General features: G+C 42.7%; 1 protein-coding gene across 5 annotated transcripts in view; it reads right to left on the reverse strand.

Annotated features, from left to right (window-relative positions):
• Positions 1 to 216: 216 nt before the first annotated feature.
• fam222aa (family with sequence similarity 222 member Aa) overlaps positions 217 to 25,290 on the reverse strand; it is a 92,051-nt gene continuing 66,977 nt past the window's right edge. For 3 of the 5 annotated variants that reach the window (XM_058069537.1, XM_058069538.1, XM_058069539.1), the window contains 2 exons: positions 22,200 to 22,342; positions 217 to 4,455 (listed from right to left, as the gene is read on the reverse strand). In XM_058069537.1, the coding sequence (XP_057925520.1) occupies positions 3,002 to 4,455; positions 22,200 to 22,342 (1,597 nt within the window). In that variant the 3' untranslated portion in view covers positions 217 to 3,001. Of the gene's footprint in view, positions 4,456 to 22,199; positions 22,343 to 22,532; positions 22,595 to 25,290 lie in introns of those variants that run through there. The other 2 variants (XM_058069541.1, XM_058069540.1) reach the window with 2 other exon arrangements.

The following is a 25,290-nucleotide window of genomic DNA, read 5'->3' on the forward strand; positions in this document are numbered from 1 at the left end:
ACAGTGGAGGCTCCATGAACACTAATAGCTCACATTTTAAGGCTCATAGACAACATTTACTTTGGTTGTCTTGAGGGGAAACAGCTCAAATCAGGACAGATTATTTGTGGGAGATCCATCACATTGTCAGGGGGGTTGACCATTTTTTCAGTATTTACATCCCCTAAGGATTCAAGATGAGGGCTTTAATACATTTCATAAAAAAAATAAATAACAGACAACAAAGCCAGGATGTGGCCTGCATATATTCTTAAAAGAGATTTATTTTACACCTCAAAACAGAACCAAAATAAAAAGGATAAGGATTAGGGATGTGGTACATTGGGAATGTATTGACAACTGTAGTTTACATTTTTTTGGTGTAAGCTCAGAGAAAAAAATGTTCATACAGTCATAATAATTGCACTTCATAAATCTAGACTGATGCCAGTATTTCCCCACAACAAAGCTCCATCTGTCTCTTTATTTAATAAATTCAATTTAGCATTGAAATTCCACTGACAAAAGAAATGCTAATTTCAAGACCAGAGGTCTGCTGCACTGATCCAATTTTTTCCTCTTTCACTTGAATCCCACAAGGCAATAAAACATCGCAGTAATTTAAGTGCAGTACATTCAAGGGAATCTCACAGTCATAATAAATATTTCACCGCTCTGAATCATCTAGTTAAGACCGGCCCAGGCTAAATGCATCCCTACCAGGGGCTAAAACGAAAAAGCAGTGACCCTTGTCTCTTTTCATCTGACGCCAGAAGAAGAGCAAATGATTGTTTTCATTTTTATTTGCAAGAGGAGTGAATAGTATCTCCCCAAATAGGACTCACGTCTTTCTCAGCTTTTTTTTTCTCTGTAGTTTAGAATAAAACCTGACAGAGAAGGCAGACGTGATACACTTACCACTTTGAAAGGAGTCACTCAAGCCTCCATTAAAAAGGGAGCAAAATCTGTACATTACTCAGATATGTTTATAGGACTGTGGTAGAAATCTTGAAATGACACACAGAAAAATAAAAAGTCTGAGGATTTTGAAGAGCTAAAATGCGCGCACACACACACACACACACATCTGCGCTCACATGCACTCGGCCACATACCCGCGTTAAACAAACGTACATGTCTGGTTATGTCGGTAACCTCCCAGTCACATTCGTCATTGTAACATTTCTTTTTCTTGCCTTTGTCAGGTTCCATTTAAATACGTATTTCAAGATTTATTGTTACAATGGAGTATTAAGGCAACACTGAAAAGAAAAAAAAAACATTTAGTGATACAGTCATCCCTCTTTTATCGTAGTTAATTGGTTCCACACCTGACTGTGATAGTTGTAGGATTATTTCTTTATAAATTTAATAATTTTGTATTTATGGCATAGAAAACCTGTTTATAATCTTCTAAATGTGGGTTTCAACATAATTAGAGCCCTGTAGACATGAAATAATAGTCATCTTTACATTTTTACTACCCAATATAGTTGAAATTAAGTAATTAAGGACATAAAAAGCTTGTGTATGTTGTACTAAATGTGTTCGGTGTGTAGTGATATCATTTAAACCTGCAATAAAAGCCTGTTGTTATGACCATCCAGTCTGGTTGTTGTCTTACAGAACAATTACTGACACAGAGTGCCCAATATAGAATATAACATTCACAATTTGAATGCATCTTTTGTTTGTATACTAGTTAATTGAACAATTTGTCTGCTTGCAATAGCTTCATGTAGACAAAACATACACGTGCTTAAATTTTCAACAGGCATATTGTCGACAAAACAACATGATTTATGAATTAATATATGTTTGAAAAACCGTGATAAGAGTGAAGCTATGAAATTGTAACCGCAATGTGGCGGGGGTTGACTCTGTTATAGAAAATTTAGTAATGTTGGCTGATGAAATAAACCCAACAAAAGAGATTTCATCATGTGCATGTACCTTTTTCGCAATACCATTACACATTGGTATCGCCTATAATTGAAATATTACAACTTTAGTCTGGTAAAATGATGACATGAAAGATATATAAATTTATTCTCGCATCATTACTGGCGTAATATCATTTTTTCTTTTCAGTATGGCCCAAACACTCCTTGGTAATTGTCCATTCCAGTGTTAAAAAAACAAGCTCTCTCACACAGTAGGTTCTTACAGAACCGAAGCAGCAACTATGCCTCAAACTGGGACATAAGAAACTGCACATTAGCTTGAAGAGGAATATTAAAATCATACAAACCAAGTGGAAAAAAGCATTAGATACACCTTTCCCCATAGCAGCCAATGCATATAATATACCTACAAATATATAAAACAACATAAAATAGGTTCAAGTTTTTCAAGTTTCTTAAATATATAATATCCAAACTACCCAATTCCAAACTTCAAAGTTAACAAGATTCAAGCAGTGCAATTTATGTATCAATTATAACATCAATAATCATTAACTATCATTTGCTAATTTGACTTGCTGATTCTTGAAGACTAGAGTCCTGCCTATAATTTCCATTCTATCCATTTGTACGTGTCTGCTTAGGGTTTTGGATGTTGTGAGCAGCCCTAATCTTTGGTCCGTGTAAGACCATTTATTTCAGTGACAACCTACACAGTAGCTTCATCCTTAGTATTTGTAAGGTGGGATCGGGGGGGAATATGAGTGGTGTTTTAACTTCATGTCAAGCTGTGATTCTGTCAGAAAAATAACAAAAAGAGAAAAGTTCAGGCAAGTAAAACATCAGCAACAAAAAAAAAAGAAACAGAAAAACAAATCAATCCAAAATTCCTATTGGCAAACCACACAATGGATCATTGGGAGAACTCTCCAACTTGCAATCACTAGCGCTTTCCTTTTATTTGGGATTCACACTGCCTGACTTGAAACCACCAAAGATTGGGTCACACAGCACGACAACGGCTTTTCTTGCTATGCTTGTTAAAGCAAATCTGCACACGCTCACTTTCGATTTTCTTTACAAATTCACTACTCGATTCCTGTGATTCATTTGTGCCTCTATCTGTAAACGGGGAGGCGAATGTGTGCGTGCTGGTGGTCTAGCAGGCGCGGTACCGACACAGTCTCATAGCCTTTGCCAAGCATCTGCTCCTTTATGCAGGGTGGGTGGATGTCGTTAATCAGGTATTCCAGAGACTGCAAGCTACTGCTCAGCACAGACGTGTTGCACATGCTCTTGCTGGGCAGGCTGCAGCACAAACGCCCCCCGCTGTCGATTGCGGGGTGATGATGGTGGTGGTGGTGGTGGTGATAGGGATGGTGCGGGTAGGCCACTTCTCTGTGCCCTGTGACCGAGCCGCCTGTAGAGCTGGCCAGAAGCTCCTGGGGGTTGTAGCAGTCACTGTCGGGTGTCACCAGGACACTGTTCCATGGTGGGGCGAAGTACTGACCCACTGAGAAATTCCCATGCATGCCGACACAGTTCAAAGGGGAGGAGCTGACTTTGTCCATTCCGCCTCCGCCACTGGCACTTGCTGTCATGTGGTAAGGTCTGGACGAGGATGAGGACACTTGCCCCGCCATGATCCCACCAACTGGAATGCAGCTTTCAGGGGACTTGCTGATAGCTCCTCCCCCTCCGCTGCCGCCGCTGTACATTCTGAGCATGGCCTGTTGCTGCTGCTGCTGTTGCTGCTGCTGCTTCTGCCAGAGGATGTAGTCCATGCCATCTGCGTACACCCCACTCTTCACTCCCTCTGTGTTCTGTGGCGGCAGGCCAGGACCTGTGTACACCATGTTGGGCTGTGGACCCATTCCCACAACGTAGCCTCCACCTGAAGAGTTGGAAGAGACCCCCATGACTGTCGTGCCCTGCTTGGAGGGGCTGGAATTGGAAGGTGGTGCCCCCTGACAAACCTGCTGCAGAGCCTGGGCTTGGCAATGCTGGTTGATCTGGTAAATGATGCTCTGAATGGAAGGGAGGTTGGACTGTGCGGGGAGGGCAAGGCCACGCCCACCGGCAACAGGAATCACTGAGCCAGCTACAGTGACATTTGGAGGAACCGACAACCCGGGTCCCTCTGGAGGCTTTGTGGGCCCAGTTTGGTAACCCATCTGGCTGGGGCCACTGACTAAAGTGCTACTACTGGGTGGATATGGGGCGACAGCAATGTGGGCTGGAGACAACTTAGTCCGTCTGCCTTCGGAGTTCTTGAGAACACCTTTTGATGGGACAAAAGTAGAAGTAGATGATGATGAAGACGAGGAAGAGGACTTGACGATGGCGAGTAGGCCGTGATAGCCCCCGGTGTGGAGGTGTGGGTAGGGGCTGTAGCGCTGGCCTGTGGTGTCATATCCATTCACAGTCCGGTTAAGGTGCTTGTGCTGGGGAACCCTGATGTTGGTGGGGAAGATCTTGATAGACAAAGGGTTATTAGCTGTCTTCTGAGCGTAGGCATCAAGTTCTGCTGCAGTGGGGTAGCGGGGGGAATGTGTAGGCCCCACCAGCTCACCTGTGGGTTAAAAAGAGAGACAAGTTTGAGTGAGATTAAGTCATTTGCACGGGTGAGCTGGAGCTTATCCCAGCTGCCTTTTGAGTGACAAGTGGGGTGCACTCTGAACTGGTCACCAGTCAATCCCCGGGCACGTTTAGAAAAACAACACTCATGGGCAATTTAGAGTTTCCAATTAACTTAACATGCATGTTTCTGCAATGTGGTAGCAAGCTGGAGTATCCCCACAGAGAGGTCAGAGCTGGACTCTATCCCAGAATCATCTGCCTGTGAGGCAGACGTGCTAACCACACTTGGAACCATTTAAGGAATGCATTTATCATAAAAAGCTTTCAAGAACAAACAACAAAAGGTTACTGGTTAAACAGATGACACTATTAAGCATTGTTTGGAAAAAGGCATGTATTTCATCAAAAGTTGAAAAATCTGGAACATCTTTCTGTGTACTAAATATTCCATGTTCCAATGAGGACACCTGTGGCTTCTATACTGGTGGCGTCTAGAAATTACGACAACAACAAGTGGACAAACAGAAACGCATGAAACGTTTACAAAATGTAAATCTGGGCTTTCATTCTCTGTTAGACATTATTTTAAATTCCATCATATTTTCCACTCCCTCCAGTGGAGGTTCCTCCCTCGGCGAGTGGATCTTTTTAAAAACTCATTCTGTCAAAAGACGCCACCTTAGGCGGTGTTAAATCGGTGCATTGTGAAATTAATTCTGACTCTCTTTAGCAATGAATTAGGTTAGCCTTGGATACCAAGCGAGGAGGGACTGGATCAAAGCATGTTTAATTGGAGTGGTACATTTGAGAATTGGAAGTGGTATCATTACACTAGGTTCATAATTTTCATATGTGAATAGTCTAGTACATATATGAAGAATTCTAACATCTTGTGTCCTTAGCCTGGTTAAGGTACACTGCACAAATAGGGCACAACATATAAGACATGCCTACTCAGTTTTGTATGGTTGTGCATGGCAGTAACCCATCTCATTATGATGCAGTACGGGGCTACACCACAGCAAATTGCAACTACAATATAAAAACACTGTTAAATACATCCCTGAAAGTGCTAATCATATGGCAAATATGGTAAAAAAAAAAAAAAGAAGAGAAATTGCCTTGATTAAATACCATTGCCATAAAGACAAACCTTTGCCCCAAACATCCAAGTTAGGAAATAAAGCAGCCAAAACCCAACAGAAAAACAGCAGTGCAAAATGCACAACGTACATGCACCTTGCTGTTTGCAATATGAAACCCTCCTATCCCAAAAATTCAATTCCGCAGCAAAAGTGGGGAGTGTGAAAAGCGATGGCCCTCGTTCAATGAGCCAAAGCTGGTGGTGGCAACAGGAAAATGGCAATTTCAAAAAACCCACCATGTGTCATTGTTTGGGGGTTGGGCATGGGGGTGAAGGGCCACGTTGAGAGATTGGATTTAAACAACATTATTCAGGCAATTTCATGCCTACTTAGCCCAGTGCAACAAAAAGTGTATGTGTGAGGGGGTTGGGAGAAGAAGTCAATTTACAAGTGATACATCAGCTGCCATAAATGACTTGTGACCCCTCCATAAATCCATTTTTTTTAAGCAAAAGGCAACAAAATACACAAATTAAGCGCAATGACGATGGTGTCAGTAACATAAAGAGTGTGCAGGTTGCAGACTGTGACGAGGACTCACTCCATTTCCTTTCCAATTGCAAAATCATTTTAAATAGACTCCACAGCCAAATAGCCTCAATCCTCATTTCTGGGCTTCCATTACAGATAGCACGGGGAGTTAATTTCAACAACCCTATGGGTCTCCGACTGTGACAATGATTAAATCTACAAGATCCATATCATAAAAGAAATAAATTGGGAATTTAATGACAGAGGGGAATGGCGGTGAATATCCTGAGCTGAATTTAGTGCATGACCCATCCCGGTGTCATTTCTCCTGCTGGGGAAAGATTTCTAAATCAGACTCCCTATAATTTAAATGATCCCAAATCAAAAATTGCTTTCGTTGCTTAGTCTCATTTTTTAATCATAGAGATTATAAATGTGAGCGTAGGTATGAGATGAAAAGCCAATGCCCTCTTAGGGGCAGAGCCATGTGTGCCAGGACGGCCCATCTCCGACCTCACCAACCTTGATGAGGCAGCTTCCCTGGCGACAGACGCTTTGATGCTAACACTCACAGTGGAAAACTGACAAGACTTGTTTGGTTTGCTCTAAAGAGGAAAACACGCTCATTTCAAAGCACATTGCTGGTCCACATGCAAATGGAAAGGCAGCATTTTTTTCTGATCTTCTTTACATGAGAAAAAAAACATCTTTGATCATCACATGGTTCAAATGAGGAAAGATTCTTGGCTTTCAGGCTTATCAAGGGCCTTGTGTCCTGCCGCCCCAACAAGCCCCCTGCTGTATTATGCCCATCATTCCACCTAATTACTGCTGCACGAGAGTAGAAAGTATATAAAAAAGGCAGAAAATTCATTAAAGGGTTGCTAATTCTTTTCCTTCTCATTGAGTCTGTATATTCCATCGTTGAGCTTGCGTTTTTTTTTAAAGTGAGGCGAAAAAGCTCTCTCCCTCCGTCTTTTCCCAGCCTGGCCCTTGTTTGTCAATAGCCAGAGTCTTTGGCACACCAACCTGGCATCAAAGGGCTTCACACTTCACGGGCCACAGGGATTAGAGGCCTTTCAGGCCTACAAACCCCATCTCGGCTTCACAAAAGCTTCCGGTTATTAGAACTCACAGGCATAAAGGAAGACGAGGGGGGAGGAGGAGGCAAATGAGCATCTGGATTCTTCTGATTCCAGTATTGCCCTCTTCAAAAAAGTTCCACGGTATGAATTTTATAGCCAAGTTGATGACAATAAGCGTGGCCACAAACTGTAATTGCCCTCGCCTACACACTGTCTGATGTGTCTGCACATCTCTCTCCTCCAGAAGCAGGAAGTCTCCAAGTTGAAGGATAGAGTCTCTTCTTATGTTGGAACTGTGTGACTTATTGGTTTAGTGTGCAGCAGATCCTAGCTAAGAGCAGCAGCATACAGATGGTGCTCGCTGATAAACACCCTCCAAGGCAGCCAGCACCTCCTCACAAGGTAGGGGCTTTCCTGCACCTGTGCACACTCGTCGGTGCGCCTGTGCATGCAAATAGCATGCGTGAAAGCAGAAAAACAAGGCAAGCAAACACAAACCAGCTTCTGCACTTGTGTGTCTCATTTGACATCAGTGAAGCATGTTGTTATCCTCTGCTCAGCACTCTCTCATGAAATGTAGGGCAGGGACAACAACAGGTGCCTGTGCGGGCGACAGCCTGCAATGCCTCCTGGGCTAAATGCTTCACACTCGCTTCATTTCGACATGCGACAGCCTTGTAAGGATTAATTATTTCCCCCGAGGACGCAAGAATATGCTTTTTCTCTTCCTGAGAGAAGGTGCATTCACAAGCACATGAAACAGTAAACGAAAAGGGAGACCTGAGTTTCAGGAGAAAGGAACATTAAAAAGGATTGTAAATAAAGCAAGCATATGATTGCACTGCGTTGTAGATGATAGAAAAATGCAGCCGTTTGTTGAGAGAGATCCCGCACCAGGGAGTCGAGATGGCAGGCAGGCAATTAATGGGCTGACCTTCGTCCTTAATAATCCAGTGCCTGGCACACAATGCCCGTGTGTCAGGGCAGCACATCTCTAAATGCCACCCCTCATTAGCACGATGCACGCAGTGAGCGAGGCTATCTGTGCAGCGTTACACTCTGCAGCGGTCAGACCGGCACAGATATAAAGTGTGGGATAACATGGCAGCATGGGGCTGTGATATGATCTGGAAATCCCATTCCACTGGGAGGATGGCCACTCTCATTTCTCTCCATTTTTGATTGGCATGAAGCTCCCCAAGCGCAACGTCCTTGGTGTACCCAGTGCTGTCACTCTGATTGCTTGTGTGTGTGCGTGTGTGTGTGTTTGGAGTAGGGAGTGCCCGATTCTTAACACTCAATTAGCACTCCTTTAATTAGCCAGCAGTACATTCTGAATTCTGATGAACTAATTTTCCTGGTGTGAGCGTGCATGGGGGAGGCCTGCTAAAGACGAGGTCCATTGGGTACAAAACAGCAATAAAGAGGGAACTGGTTAGATTAGACTGTAAAAAAATAAATCCATTAAATTCTGAGCACTTCTTTCGAATGAGAGGTCAAATTGTGTTGATCACAGTGAAGCAAAGGCAGACAGGGAGCATGTGGGGGGGAGGGAGGAGGCAGGTAAGGGAGGTAGAGCTGTGTGAAAGTGCAGCATCCAATATGGAGGACCAAAAGAAACCTTTGCATTTTAATTAAGAGGTTTAAATGAACAAGCAAAGGAAAAAGTCAGATAACTACCAGAAACGCCCTTGCTCTCAGTGATTGGGAGTGTTCTAAAATTAAAAATTATGTAGAAGTTTCATATTAGTGATGGGGGTGTAATAGCACTACATCAAACAGCTTTGAGCATTTCCTTCCTCACTTGTGTAAAGCAGATATCTCCATAAGCTTTGATCCTATCTGACCATGTAGTTGGGTCGTGTTGCTTGCTTAGATGAAGGGAGATGACTGGTTGGTTGACTTGCAATTAGATTTCACTGAAAAAAATAGTGCAAAGTAAACAGAGCTTTAAGAGAAGAGAATACCAGCAAGCGATGATCAGGTTTCATGTATGAGGATGCAAATAATGAGTCAATTGTGTGGAAGTGATCAAGTCTAAATGGAAGAGCATGGAGATGAAGTCCAAAGTATGTTGTGGCCTGAGGAAGAACATCAAATCCATGCAAACCTCCACGAAAACACAACTTGTGCTTGTTCAGAATTATTCCACTCAGTTTGACATTGGCATTGAAGCCCGCATACTGAGGAATCTTAGTGAAATGCCCATCTGTGTACAGAAAAGCAAGACTAACAACTAAACAACTGAACATAGATCACATTTATGCACCAAATTCCACCACTATGGGATACTGAATGGCCCTACAATGACTTATTCAAATGAATAATTCATGTATGTTCCGAAAGGAACTACTGAATCTTGGAAAAAAAGAATGGGGTGTTACCTTTCACCTGTTGCTTAGCTCTTGCCTGATAGCATCTTGGTCTGTATGGCAATGGGGCCCAGCCTCCTTTAAGAGCGCTGTTGGGGACGGTATCCTGAACAATACCTGCCTTGTGCTAATGGAGGTGTCATCTGGCACAGGCCTGATTAGTCAGCGATTACAGCCAGGCCTCAATTGCCACGACAACTGCCGCAAACACAATGGGCCCTGATATAGCCAGCTGTTTGGTCCTCTGCAATTAACCCTGCATCCCACTCGTCTCCGGCAGTGTGGTGCCTCTAATTGACTATCGCACACACAAATCAGGGGCTGTGGGGCCAGACCCCCTGGACACAGGCCCCCCTCCCGCCCCTCTGCCGCAGTGGAGATGATAATAATAGAGGCTTCCTGTGGACTCAGCCGCCAGTCAATCAAAGCCTCAGTGCCCCACAGGAGCTTCCTGATGAGCAAGAGAGCAGAGGAAGCACATGTATGAGGCAGTACTGGAGCATCCTCGCCGGGGGGGCGGACAACTTGAATATGCCTTCAGTCAAAGTACTAATCAATTCAAGTGCATGCGAGGAAACCCTGCTGCTTGCTAGATATCAGGAAAGCCATTTTTGGGAGCAGTCATTGCCCTCTGCTCATCTCAAGGTTGATTTTCTGTGCTATGCAGGAAAAGAAAAGAAAAATATCAAGGCAATTATTTGTCAGGCCTCTGTTATCTATAATTGCAAAGATAAAAATCAAACTGCAGTGATTTCTCAGTGGATAGAGCTGTCTGGATTCACAGCTGCTTGTGTCATCATAATCTTCAAACAAATGCATTGTCTGCACCTAACTCCTCTCTGCCTGCGTTGAAGGTCTCTCAGCTGGGAATATTCAATATTGAGGATGTTGAATTATCAATGTAATATTTCAGGCACATACTGTATATTCTAAGAGGAAACATTTGATGCAAATGCATCACTGGATAAAATGAAAGTTGATGTGCCTCTCAGTCACCACATGCAGTGTTTCTAACTCTAACAACATGTTACAAAAGGATCGTGAGAATGTTAAAGCAATCTGCACACTGATCCCTCACAGGCACGCACACATGGCACAATGTAAAAAATGGATTTAATCATTAAAAGAGATTAAAAAAAACCCTTGGACAAAACATCCAAATCTAATCTTTCATTTTATTGAAGCCTCTCTCATCTCAGATGTAATCTATTTCTTTCACAAGCAGATAGAAGCAAAAACTAAACAAACTTGAAAGCCTAATTATGGATTCTGTTTAAACATTATGAGTTCATTCACTTGGACTGCAATGTGGACCACTTCCACATTATCACAGGAGATGAGGTCCACAAAACAGTCAGATGTTACATGTTAGAAATCTATTTGAAAACCTCCAAATCAGTGAGGGGTTGGGCTAGCCCCCATAGTGCCCCTTGAATCTTTATGTTGGACAATTGTCAGTTTGAGGAAGGCCCTTTTAGCGTAACTGTGCCAACAAGGTCCATGAATGATGATGAAAAAAAACATGGCGTGCACCTGTATGTTTTATTTCATTTTCACTTGCAGTGATACTGAGGTGTACCACCACATTTGTCTATATAATGTATCTTAGCAGCTCATTAGCTTCAACGGGTTCCCACTGAGGAAGAGTGAAAGCAGTCGGTTGTGGCCGTGTTTACATTTTCTCTGTAGAAGCCAGATGTCACGGATCAGCTATGAAAATTAATTAGCTGAGTTCATGTGGCAAGCTCATGCACACTTACAAATCGACTGGCCTTTTATGGGCTGTCGGCAAAATTACTGGGAATGGATTGATCCAAAAGGACTCTCCTATGCCCCTATAAACACACACACACACACACACACACACACACACACACACACACACACACACACACACACATATATTCATACTAAAGCATACAATTTCTTTTTTGAAGTCATAGAACTGATAAAAATCAAATTACAAGTTCTGTATAGTTTGTTGCAAAAGTGGATTACAGGAGGAAAAAAGGTGGATCCAAAAGAGGGAGAAATCTCAACTGGAATCACAGTGCAGTTGCCCTGTCTGACCTTTAAAGCTTTGACATTACAAACTGTAGAAATGCTTTCTCTCAGTGTTTTTATCCTTCTTGTCTCTTCAGTGCCTCCCTCCCTCGATCTATCTATCTATTTCTTCACCACTTCACCCCGTCTCTCTGGACTCCCTCCCCTCTGTCTTTTCCATCTCCCTCTCTGAGTAAGTGAGTTTCATCTGGGGTGCTTGCCGGGCGAAATCACCCCAGGGTGAACACTTTATTATCTGTAGTCAAAGCGTCACCACAAATACCATTCTACACACACAAGTGTCACTTTCCATTTGTCCGCGTTCTGGCTGCATTAGCCGGCCCAGGGCCTTGTGTCTCCAGCAGAAGAAAGCTAACAGCGTGGGAAAGAACTTGTCCTGCATTCCTGCCCCAGTGACACCAGTGGAAGCACTGTGTTCGACCTGCTGTCTCTCTCAAGGAATTAAAAAAAGCAATAACAAAAAGATCAGCTCTGTGAGCAAATGACCAAGAAATGTTATTTTGGCATCTTATAATCTTTTATTGTATTGCACCTTGGCATCTTATCTTTTATTATACCGCATGCGCTCCCAGCAGGTATAAAAGAGGCCAAAACAAAGGAGCTCCTTGCTTCAAGCTGTTTGGGTTAATTATGATTATCATGCCCAGTGTCCACTAAAAACAACATTAGGTGGGATTTTGAGCTACTGAGAAATGCAGACCAACAACACTCATTTCACGCCTTTTTGTGGGACACCCATGTACCAAATAAACACAGGAAGTGGAGCATTGTGTTTGTTTACCTCAAAATACACACTGAAATGTGCGGTCCAAAGAGGTGGGGTCCCAGGGTGCATTTTCAGGTTACAGCACATTTTTATGGTGGTCTTTTACATATTGTAAGAATATAATGACTTAATCATTAATTACATATATTATTAGTAAGGCTGTCAAATACGTTAATGTCTATACTATATAACTACTTACAATTTTCACATTTGGAAATACATGTGAATGCACGCATGTGCTAAAACCTTGTGCACGCTACACGCCTCCATGCTTTTGTGTGGAGCGCTTTATTACATGGGAAAGATGCATGCTGAGCTCTTATATAATGCACTTCTGGCACCTTGTGGCCTTTTAATGGCTTAAAACTGAACTAAACATGATCTCTTCTATTGTGCAATTGCATCATCACCTCTTTTTGCCTCTCGCACAAAAAAAGTATGTCTTTGGGAGTGAATGAAATAATCTGTTTTGTTCTGATAGCTTACATTAACTGACCTATATTGGATAGGTTTTAGCATCTTTAATGCAGAAAATGTATCAAAGTGGCCCCCGCAGTCTTACATTTTTTCAGTATGCGGCCCTTGGTGGTTAAAGTTTGGACACCTCTGCTGTGAACGAATAAGCAAAGTAACAAAATTTAAGATTAAGAGAGATGGAAATGTATTAGGGCATGAGTTAGGGCTTTAATGCATAATAAAATAGTTGATAATTGAAATGAAAATGTTAATTCAATCCATGTCACTGTATTTATCAATGTGATTATAGTTGGTATAAAGCTCGTAAAACTTTTTTCCTATAAGATTGTTTCCATATTTTGACTAAAAAGAGGTTCCACTGCAAAATGCAACAACATAAATACACATTATTATCTTTGTAAATGTTGTTATCATTGTAAAGGCATGATTTTTGCTACAAATCATTGGGTTGAGTTGCATTGGATCTTACTAAATGGTGCAGGTGTATCTTATGTTGTGGCTGATTCCTGCTTTTAATAATGCCAAGAATAAGAAAGAATGCCAAGACGATTCACGGCTGAGTACGCACAAGTTATGAAAAGGTCTTTTCAGTTCTGATAACAGAACTGTTAATGAATGGGGAAAAATGTCATCCACCAAAAAGTGCTCTGTTTAATAATTAGTTCTGGCTATAGATGTGGTTTGCCCCCAGGCCTGCCTGGGCCACACTCATTGTGCACACTGCATGGTCTAGAAAGCAGAGGCTTTATCAGCAAATACTCCGAGTCAGCACAAGCAGCATGGTGGTTATGCGTTGCGACTGGCACACCAGCCGATATTGTCATGTGCGATTAAGCCTGTGCTCATGAGCCTGTGAACTCATTCCTGTGGCATCGGAGTCAAGCCTTACTATCCCTGCTGCCCCTCGCCTCCTTCCCATTTAACATTCAGCGCTGCCACTTCCCGATATAAACTCTCCGTACCCGGTGAGGAGCTGCGCCGAGCTGATAAAGTGACTGCAACAGGTCAAAGTGATGAGATTTTAAATGATTCTTTGAAGCCTTTCATCCAAGAGGGTCATGCACAAGTTGAAGCTGGCCTCTGTAGGTTATTTAGTCTCGCCACACATCTCTAGATGACAGAGCGATGGAGAGGAAGAAAGAGAGGCAAAGACAAACTGTGAGGAGGTGATATTAAACCATGTGAGAGCAGCATGGAGACAGAAAGACAACAAGCTAAAATACCCTTCATGTCAGCATCTTTCTGTCCTATCTTTAAGAAGAGATTCTACAGTGACAATGTTCTCTCAAAGGGCTCCATGTACTGCCAAGAGCAGGAGCATCCGCAACACAAACACACACAGGTCTGGAGTAAAAGACCCCAGAGATTGTAAGCCATTGTAAGCATGTTCAAAAATAAGAAAGGATGCCAAGTAGAGAAAAAAGGAGAAAGGAAGAGGAGACATGGGGGGAGGCTGGAGGCGGCTGGGCCGGCCTGTCAGAATACAGGAAGTGCTGCTGCACAGGCCTGCAGGTAAATGGAAGAAGAAAGGCGCCTGCAGGCTGCCTGAGGCAAACTCGGGCCCTTCTGTTCTATCATTTAAGAGACAAGTCGTTCACTGATTCCCAATTAATATTTAACACTGCGCAGACAACAAGGCAGTCCACTGCAGTACACACGCTGGAGAGGAAGAGGAGAGAAGCGCAGAGGATTTTTGACCTTTAACAAGCACTTTTTGCTTCTATTTTGGATCTTTAGAGGGAAAAAAAGGCCAGTGGATGGTCTGCAACTTTGATCTACAAATACAAGTTTGAATGTGTTTTCTTTTTGTGAGGTTTGAGCCAACATACAATATCACCACATTTCATAAAGAGGACAATCTTGCACAATTGATCATTTTATTGTCCATCCATCCATTTTCTGTAACGCTTATCCTCACAAGGGTATGCTGGAGCCTATCCCAGCTGTCTTTGGGCAAGAGGCGGGGTACACCCTGACTGGTCGCCAGCCAATCACAGGGCACATATTTATACATATGGACAATTTGGAGTCGCTAATTAACCTAGCATGTTTTTGGAATGTGGGGGGAAACCGGATTACCTGGAGAAAACCCACGCATGCACGGGGAGAACATACAAACTCCACACAGAGATGGCCAAGGGGGGAATCAAACCCAGGTCTACTAGCTGTGTGGCCCGCACGCTAACCACTCATTTTATTGTATGAAAGTTAATATATTTCAGTGCAGTTCTACATAGCAGCAAACTACAATAATAACCTTTATGAAATGAATATTACAGTTCTTAAATTGCTATGTCACAAATGTATAAAACACCATGGCTGCTGAGTGTATGAACAAACAACACAGTAATGCTGCCAATGAAGGTAAAACAAGTTTTACCTTAAAAATTGCAACTATGAGACAATTTTTACATTGAGCTGGGCTGCGTTTACATTTGTATGCTAGCTTTTTTTGTCATAACATCCCGACTAAAGGAATATCAGTAAAAAATAGTACAACAAAATTGCCCTCCTGTTTTCCTTTTATTCTTTAATTTGATCACACATACAGTCACGTCTCAACCGCTCTCCCCACATAATGGCCTTCTTTACAGCCAGACCTCCTGCAACAACATATCGATCGATATTTACCATCTGTGCGTTTCAATCAAGGCTGGGAGGTTAAATGCGTGGAGCTATTTACTGAAGTGGAAATAAAGACGTGCGGCTTGAACAACAAAACAGACACACTGCTGTGGGCCTTTAATTAAAAAGACTTGTAGACATTTGCAGAGGGGGGTCATCCATGCTGCTTTTAAGACCACATTTACAAAGTTTAGATGAAGAATATCATGGTATATAGTGGACAGCACAGCACAGTATAGGCTAAAACTGTTCATGTCCATATCCGGTCTAAACCAGGCCAAAAGTGTCCTACTTTGTGGCACCTCTTAAATGCCTCTCTGTTAGTGTGTGAGCTCAACACTTCCTGTGGGACAGCAAAGGACTGGGGACACTCTGTCTCTGTCCCCCTCCAATCACCCCCACTCTCTGGCAGCCAAAGACAGAGGGTGTTGATGCCTTGCACCTGCAGCGATGCACAAATGCCAGCCCGCTTTGGAACCAGGAAGTGCTTCTTCAATCCAATTCCCGCTGTGAGCACAACTACAGTAAAGCCCCTCTTCCTTGAGCTAACCTCCCATGGAAGCAAAATTGCTTCGCCCCCTGTGCTCACAGCAGAAGGCAAGAGAGCTGCGTGAATGCAAAGCTCGGTGGGTCGCCACAAGCCGGAAATGATCCTCTTGTGTGCCAGCGCTGAGACGTCAAGATGACACCAGAGGCTAGACTATGTGAGAGGTCAGGCCGCATATGGCTGCACCGCTTAATGCTCAGAATTTTGCAATGTGAGAAAACTGTGATGGACACATATGAAATGCTTATGCGAACGCACACAATCCCCTCAATGAGATGGCATAAGCAAGCATCCAGAAGGACTGTGGCCATGGATAGCTGTCAATCACTTTTGAAGATGACCTCTGCTTTCCTGCTGGAATCATGACAATGGCAGTAAGGACACTGCAGAATTCCAAATGGAACTTAGAAAGAGGATAGTTTAGTCAGTGGTAAAAGGTCAGATACATGCAGATTTGTTTCCTCTCTCTAATTCTGCTTAAAACCCCTCACCCACCTTCCACTTCCAGGGTTTTCCCACTGCATATTACCAGCTTGGCTCAGTTTGCTCCCCCAAAATCAGCACTGTAGGAAACCGCAGCAATCACGCAGTTCCAATGCATCAGTTGGTAGTACTTCCATGGTTTCCCCTAGGATTTTTTTAAAGCCGTGGTGGTGGGCTGCAATTTTTTTGTCACCATTAACAATTTTATCAACTTATTTAATCAATTAATTCAATTTATTTGACAACCGGCAGAACATGTAATATAATGGCAAAGTTGCTGAGGTCACTTCAAGTGACTAGTACAACAATTAACAACTTTGTACTATGTCATTCTAACTTAAAAACGAGCTAGGTAGCTGCCATCAGAGGCAATGAGATACAGGCAAAATATGTAAACAATGTGGCTGCTTTTATTTTGTTGTGGTTGGGCTTGTGTCAGTGTGACCATGAATGAAAATAACATAGCATTAGCAGCACACTAGCTAGTCACAGGGCAGGATGTTCAACACATAAGTAAAGCATAATATAGCAATATTCATTCATTCATTCATTCATTTTCTACTGCTTTTTCCTCACGAGGGTCGCGGGGGGTGCTGGAGCCTATCCCAGCTGTCTTCGGGCGAGAGACGGGGTACACCCTGGACTGGTCGCCAGCCAATCACAGGGCACATCTAGACAAACAACCATTCACACTCACATTCATACCTATGATATGAGGAACAACATCAAATTAAAAGCACACCACCATCAACCAACCAGTACGAACCTGGAGTTCGTTTTTTAGAAAGTGCAACTATGTGAGATTAATTATAAGTTAACTATGGACAAAATGTGATTAATCACAAGTAAATATTTTAATCGATTTAGAGCCCTAATAATTACATTTGGCAGTTCTTCCGGTTCTGGACATCCACAGTATACCAGACGTCATACTCGGAGCGGTTGCTTCATTGCTAAGTATTATCACCTCTTCTGGTCCAGTTCTGGATGGATTGTGTTGTTTGTTATATTTTTCAATGTGATGCCTGCTCACTGCTGGAGTACTTGAGGAGTATGCTTGTTCACATTTCCTAAAGACACCATTCCCTAGGACTTAGCACCGTGGAAAAACATGTCGAGGTGGCAGTAAGCCAACTGACATTTCTTCTGCTAATATGCTCCACAGTAGCCACCCTAGTGTTGATGGTCAATGCAGTGCTAATCGTAATTGACGCGGTACCTAGTAGGATGTAAATCTCTTTGTTATAAGACCATTCGATTTGAATCTACTGTAGATACACAGGTTATGAAAACAGAATGATTCGATATGATTACAAACAAGATGATTATCGTCTATCTCTTTCATGCCTCATGTTTAGATGCACTTGGAATTGATAGATAACTATAACTGCATAACTGCATAGATAACTATAATTGTACAAATATAAAAACATGTTTGTGTTAACATTTTTGGATTTCTGGAACAGACATTTTTTTTAATCGGAAAATTGATTAGTTTAGCTATCAGTCGGACCTTCTGGAACAAATTAATGAAGCGAACAAAGTTTCCACCGTACCTTAGTATTGTCATATTAGTCCATCCCATAAACTATACACTACAGTTTTATAAGCTTCCTAGCTCCCTTGTTGTGTCTCTTACACCAAATTAGATAAGCAGAGGCAACTAGAGGTCATCATGTGCATTAATTCTCCTCACTCGGCTAAAAGCAAAGGACCTGTCTATAGTGTCTCTGGCCTCCCCGCCTGCAGAGAAACAGGGCTATTAGGAGAATCCCCAGGTGAACCTCCATGTTATGTCCCGAGGCCGTGTGATTGTCTCTGTCCATCAATCTGGAGGAGGTTTGAACCTGGCCTGACATGGCATGAACCGCGGATATCAGGCCTTCTGGGAACGTCTCTCATCTACACCTGGCTGATTGGCACGCCAGGCCTCCCGGCTGGTGTCACAGGAGGTTACTGCTGCATGTGTGCTCCATCTCCCTTCCTCTGTGTGTGTGTGTGTGTGTGTGTGTGTACAAGTGTAAGGACACGTTTGGAAAAACAAATCCGGACTTTTAGAGCAGTTGATTAAACGGATTTAACTAGGATTAAGCTGTTCTTTCCAATTCTGATTTCACTACACACACGCACCCACAAAGACACACTCACACACCTGAAATAGCTATTATCCAAATGAAGGTTATATAACTGGCTGCAGCACTAATTAAAGATATTTGAAATAATTCCTTCCCCCCCTTTACAAACCTGGGGGGGCACCAAGGTTTGACCTTAAAGCACCACACAATCACGCTATGGCAATTAAGTAAGTAAATGGAAAACCTGACAAGATAATATTTTGGGAAATAGCCAGACCCCCATCTAACTGTCAGATGCAGAATTCAAAGTTCTTTTTTAGCTGTCATGTGGCAGAGTAATTGCTGTCTGGGCCAGTGAGGAGGCAGCTGGTGGTTGTGGTGAGGGGGCAACCCTGTCAGTGTTACTTATCACTAAAATGGTGATCCTCCCTTCCCTCTTCTCGTCTGCACAACTCTACTATCGGACCTTCAGTGTCACAGTGGAGGGCAGCGAAGAAGCGGTAACGATGGGAAGGGTCACCCCTGGCGGAGGGTGTCCGGGGTCACTTGCATCTATTCACTCCTCTCCCCCCCGAGTGGCCTCTCTCGCTCTCTTTCTCTCTCATCTGTCTGGGCGCCCTCCCTCTGGGGCACAACATGATGAGAGGCGCTGGCTCCACGGCCGTCTCTGCCTTTCATGTCTCCATCTAGGCCAGCGGTGGAGACACACGGAGGCGAGGACGAGGGCGACAAATGTCACCCATAAGGAGGATTTAATTAAAAATGACAGGGGCTGGCGCAGGAGAGTGCAGCCACATATGTGTGGAATTTGGGCGCAGTGAAAGCAAGTGCCTATGATTTATAATTCAAGTAATGCTCTCCACTCCTTTTAATTTCTATGGCCAAAGGAAGAAAAAATATCAAAAGGCCGCCCCTATGAAGCTAATCCAATATGATATTTTTAAGGGCAAGCGGTCAATGGCTTTCTGAAAAGCCAGCTTCTCTGCAGCTCTCCCTCGTCTGTCTCTCCCCATCTCCCTCTCCGAGGCTGCTGCCTGCTGTCTCCGCGCCGCACGGCGCTCTACCGCGCATCACCCCCAGCCCCCCTCTAGCCCAGGCTGTGATAATGGAAACATCCTACTCTCCGCCTCCCGTTTCTCCCGTTAAGCTCTGCGCGCTTGGGGGAAATTGATTGTCTGGCGAGCCGATCTGAACGCTTCCAGCTGATGGCAGAGCCAGTTAAGTCCTTTTTTATTGAGGGTATGAGGGATTTTTAATGGGAGTCGCATCAATGAACTGTGCAGTCACTCGGCATCTGCATGTGGGGGCTTTCGTAAAAGCCTCCCCACGACCCAAGACCTCGTTCTATCACTCTATCACACACACACACACACAAACATTTTATTTAAAGGACAGCAGATGCAAACGAAACATTTCCCCTCTGCCCCATTGCCTGTAGTAATCTACCTCCAGTGTACTGTGTCTCTTTGATGAGTGGACTCAATGGGGGCAACCCATTGAGAGGCTGGGTCACCTTACCCACACCCTCTTACTCTTTGATGGCATGAAGTGGGTCACAAACAATCAATCCGCTTGCTCAGTTTGGCCAAAATATGCAGCATGATCCTATACACATCTTTCCTCTAATAAGGTTTTCAAAGAGTGGCAGTCATAACATTTAACTATGTCGCCACATTGTAAAGCCACCACACTTGGCCACGTCTCCTCATTCACAGCACAGAAAAAAGGCTATTTTGTTCATACATCCTCCTAATGAACCTCAAGTCAGTCACAGATGTAATATTAAAATCAACGGCTTAACCAGGTGGAGAGCCAGACAGAGAGGGAAAAGCACTGTTGATTGAGCACAGTACTCCTCAAGGCTGCACCTCAATGCAAGACTCAGAGAGGAAATAGGCTAATCCTGGAAAATTGGGAAGGAATCGATGAAGTGAGTTTTGAGGGTCTCCTTCAGTCCTTCTCATTTCCTTTCCATCATCCCCTTTTCTTAGAATTCCATTTCAATTTTAACTTGTTTGGCCACCTTTTGTTCACAGAGTTTTCAAAGTGAAGGAACTTTTATTAACATTGAAATGATTATCTACTATTTGAATAACATAATATTAGTATTTTGTATCATGTATATATTGTTAAAAAATCATTAAAATTCATTAAAGTACTGGGAAATTCCACAATTATTGTATTTTTCACAACTTGTTTTTAAACTTGTGAAACTTTTCAATTATGCTTTCAATTACGCAATTATGAATGTACAATGACCGTTATGTAGCTATTTTGACTGACATATGCGGAATTATGTGCAAATGTCTTTATTGCCATATTGAATTGAATTGTGAATTATTCTTGAAAAGTGAAATGAAGTACTTGAAATAAACTACACGTACATTTTGAAACTCTGAATGTGAAATACTATTCAGTAATATTTAAAGTTTATGGTTAGATTTTATATATATGGTCATTTCAACTTGTAATATACATGCTGAAAAAGTGCATGCACCCCTGAATACTCATATGTATAAAAGACACTATATATTTCTTTCTATATTAATAGTAGGAGATACAGTAGATCTTTGGGACTTCACCTCCGTTATAAGCTGAGGACATTTAGTGATAAAAATATAAAATATCAAGAATACAGTTAGACTCACGCAGTTTATCAATAACATGACAAGATGCGTGCAGTATTGTATGTTAACCAAATAAATGTATGCAAACCGAGACAAAAGTTTGGCATACATTTTCAATGGTCGCTAAAAAACACGCTAACCAAGGTGGGCGCTAACTGAGGTTCCACTGTATTGATAATTGGGACTGAATGTTTGCCTCACAGTCAGGACAGTCAGGGTGTGGAATTTGCAGGTTCTCTTTGTGCACATTCCATAAATATACATGTCAGATTAACGAGAGGCTCTAAATTGTCAGTGGGAATAGTTGTACTAGTATATCTATAAGCTTTCATTATGGAGGAAAAAGCTTTTTCGTGTCATCTGAATATTCTTGTTATAATAATAAAGTATCAAAAGCTTTAATTCATTATGATCAAATCAATCCTCTACATGTCTGATTGCAACAGCTCCCTCCCTAGCCGCAAACTGGGTTGAACTAGTTTGCCTACTCTGCAACAACTCATCTTTGTCCCTTTGCACCATTTTGTGAGTGGACAGAGGGTGGTGCTGAGGGAGCAAACACAGCAGCTGTCATGCTTTACAGGCGGCCCTGACCAGACACTGTAAATGTTTACAGACCCCTCGGGGTCACGCAAGGCCATGCGGCACGTTAAAACACTGTCTGCTCAACCCCGTTGCCACGACTGCACCATCAGCACGGCTAAACAGTCCCCACTCACAACCAGAGGCCCAACAACATGACAATCTGGCCTCTAAAGTGCACAACCAGTCCAACTGTGTTTGGAATTCCTCTGAGAAGCGAGGATCACTGTGACACAAACAGCAGAAACCTGAAAGTTTATTTTATGGTGACTTATTTACAGTCAGGGTTAGTGGTTTGTTTCCACCGTCCACTATGACTGATTAACTGAGCACTATCTGGACATGATGAACACATTCCACTCAATCCTTTGATTTGGGCAAGCTCAATTCCAGACCGCTAAGTCTTTGTTCACTCACATTTGTGTCCATGGGATTGCGGTGGCTCCAGGCTCTTGCTGACACACACTGGGTGCTGGGGTGGAGGGTTCTGTCTCCTCTGCAGACAGGCCAGCATGGCGAGGTGGGAACGGTACGACAGCCGGGGGAGTTTTGCGGCCAACCTGGAGAGGAAAAATAAAGTTGAATGAGATATACAGCATTATTTTGGGTCAACGCTGGCGTGTGGTATACTAGCGGGATGTGGTTGTGTGGCTAATTGAGGTTCAATTTCTCTCTCAGATTGTATTTGAGGGAAGCATGCCTGCATTTAGAGGCTTTTTGAGCTGCGTGTGTTGACTGATAAACGCACACCTGCGCTGGAGGGTCGCGATGCTAACCCTGGCTCAATGCACTACGCGGCTCCACACAGCCAGTCAAGCACATCTCCTGCCCATGAAACCCTGCTCACAACAAACACAGAAGTAGCAGCACTTCAGCACATTCAGGAACATTCCTCTTAGTGCAGCATGCATGTGGTGATTGATGGCGTTATCTATGGACAGGCAGGGGGAAAAAAAGAAAACAACAGTCTGGCTGTTAAGCTTAGCATACAGCAGCCCTGGGGGGCTGTCATGGAGGGCCTTGGGGGACTGACTGGTGTCTGCATGTATGTGGAAGGGTGTTCTGTACCGTACAGTTGCATGTGTTTATGAGCAGATGCAATGACGAAGGAGGGGAAAACTGCCAACCGTACATCATGGCTGGTGACGGCACTAATCAATCTCCCTGCAGGCCATAAATCTGCAGCTCCGCTCTCGCTCTTTCCCCCACAACCACCTTCACTCAATAAAAGTGAGGCGGTGGCAGCGAGTTTCCACTGAAAAAGCCCCATCATAGGGCACATACGTATATACACTACATGGGCTCAAGTCATTGTGATAACCTGGACTTTTTTTCACCTTTTCACTTCTAACAACAACTTTCACTTGTTTTTAAATATGAGAGTCCTGGTCCTGGATCAAATTCCCTGTTCCACTTCACCTTCAAGGTGTTGCTCGGCTGTCCAGGCTCTTTCACACCAAGCAACATGTTTTTTAAAAACCTGTGTACTGGAGCACAGTCATGGTGGAAGAGAAAAAAAGCATTCGACTGTTCACAGAAAGTTGAGAACATAAAGTGTCTTGGTAAAATGAAGAATTTAGATTCAGGAGTACCAGTACACAGTTCAGATTTGGGCGGCCATCACTTCAAAGTAGTACAGTGCAATCAATTAGGATGAAACATGCTAATAAATAACACACAGGGAAAAGGATCTCTTGCTTTTACCTTGCATTATGTGGCTGATTAGCCAGAGGATGAATTCTATTGAAGAGAAACTGGGGGGCAGCAAGAGAAAAAGTGTCACTTTAAAATAGAGACTGGATAATAATATACTGACGTGTCAAAACCTATGGCACAGCAAGCTAACGTTAGCATTCTTGTTTATTTTTAGCATTCCCATCCATGTGTTTTTAAAAGTTACAAGAGTACAAACATTACAAATTTATTGACTAATGAGAGATCAGTCACTTTATTTCTGGCTAGAAATAATACAGTGGAACCTTGGTTAGCGTCCACCCCAGTTAGTATTTTTCAGAAAAAAAAAAATTACGGCAAAATTTTCAGGTAAGTGAACTATATGGCATGTATGATGTTGTGTTATTAATACACTACCCAGAGTCCAATTGTGTTCTTACTGTATTTTTATCACAACACAACCTGTTAGCATCCTTACCTTGCTAGCAAAATGGCAACCAAAACGGCGGCCGTCTACTATGTCATCAGTGGTGACTGTTCATGTTAATACAAAACATGTTTTTATAGTTTTACAGGCATAAAACAATTCTAAATGCATATAAGTGCATATGTTGAGGCAAGGAACAACTTTAGGTTGAATAAATAAATAGGAAGGTGGTGTCTCGCTGTCACATGGTGTCTTTACATTAAGTTACATCAAGAATCATTCATTTATCCCTATCTTTCATCATTATTATGTGTTTATATGCATTTTCAATAGTTCGCCTAATTACAAAACTATAAAACATTATAAAATGGATTTATATTATTTTATGGGAAAAATGTATGTATTCGGTTAGCGTTTGTTTTGGTTAGAGTCGGACCTTCTGGAATGAATTAAGGTTTCACTGTAATTTGTAGTACCGTATTTTCCGCACTATAAGGCGCACCTAAAATCTGATTTTTTTTTAAAAAAGCTGACTATGCGCCGTATAATCCGGTGCGCCTTATATATGGATCAATATTGAGCCGCGACAGGTCTCGCAACTTACGGTAAGCAGCCACCGACTCCATTTTTCCCGTAGAAGAAGAAGTGCGCTGTGCATACTGGGAAATATTAAACAACGATTCACTTTCATTTGTGCGTTTGTATAAAGACCCTGAAATGGCTCCTATTAAGAGACACGCTTACAACGCAGAGTTTAAACTCAAGGCGATCAGTCACGCAGTAGAACATGGAAATAGAGCAGCAGCAAGAGAGTTTAACATTAATGAATCGATGGTGCGGAAGTGGAGGAAGCATGAGGATGAGCTGCGCCAAGTAAAGAAGACTAAACAAAGTCATTTTGCACATTACGAGTGTCACTATACTGCGATTGCACTAACGTTTAATTTACCATAACAGTATCAGACGGTTTTTTGCGCGTTGACTAAATGGAGGAAAAGTAAAATGTTATGCCTTGCTGTTGTTCAAAGATGTTAAAGATGTGTCACGAAAATGCTTTACCTCAGAGAAAATAATAAAACAGCTGTTTATTCATTTTGGGAGTGAATGGAGTTGTGGAAAGCTTGTTTGTTATCTATTAATAAAGTTTGACTGACCTATCTGACTGTTTTGTTGACATTCCCTTTAGCGCGGCACCATCTAATGGTTGCATAACGTAACTACAGCCTCTACTGTAGCGCCTTATAATGCGATGCGCCTTATGTATGGAAAAAGTTTTAAAATATATCATTCATTGAAGGTGCGCCTTATAACACGGTGCGCCGTATAGTGCGGAAAATACGGTACATGCTTCCTGGCGATGGAAAAGCAATGATGCGCTGGAAGATACCATGCAGTGGAAGAGTGGTG

This window comes from Doryrhamphus excisus, chromosome 4 (genome assembly GCF_030265055.1).
Source record: "Doryrhamphus excisus isolate RoL2022-K1 chromosome 4, RoL_Dexc_1.0, whole genome shotgun sequence".
Classification (NCBI taxonomy): Eukaryota; Metazoa; Chordata; class Actinopteri; order Syngnathiformes; family Syngnathidae; genus Doryrhamphus; species Doryrhamphus excisus.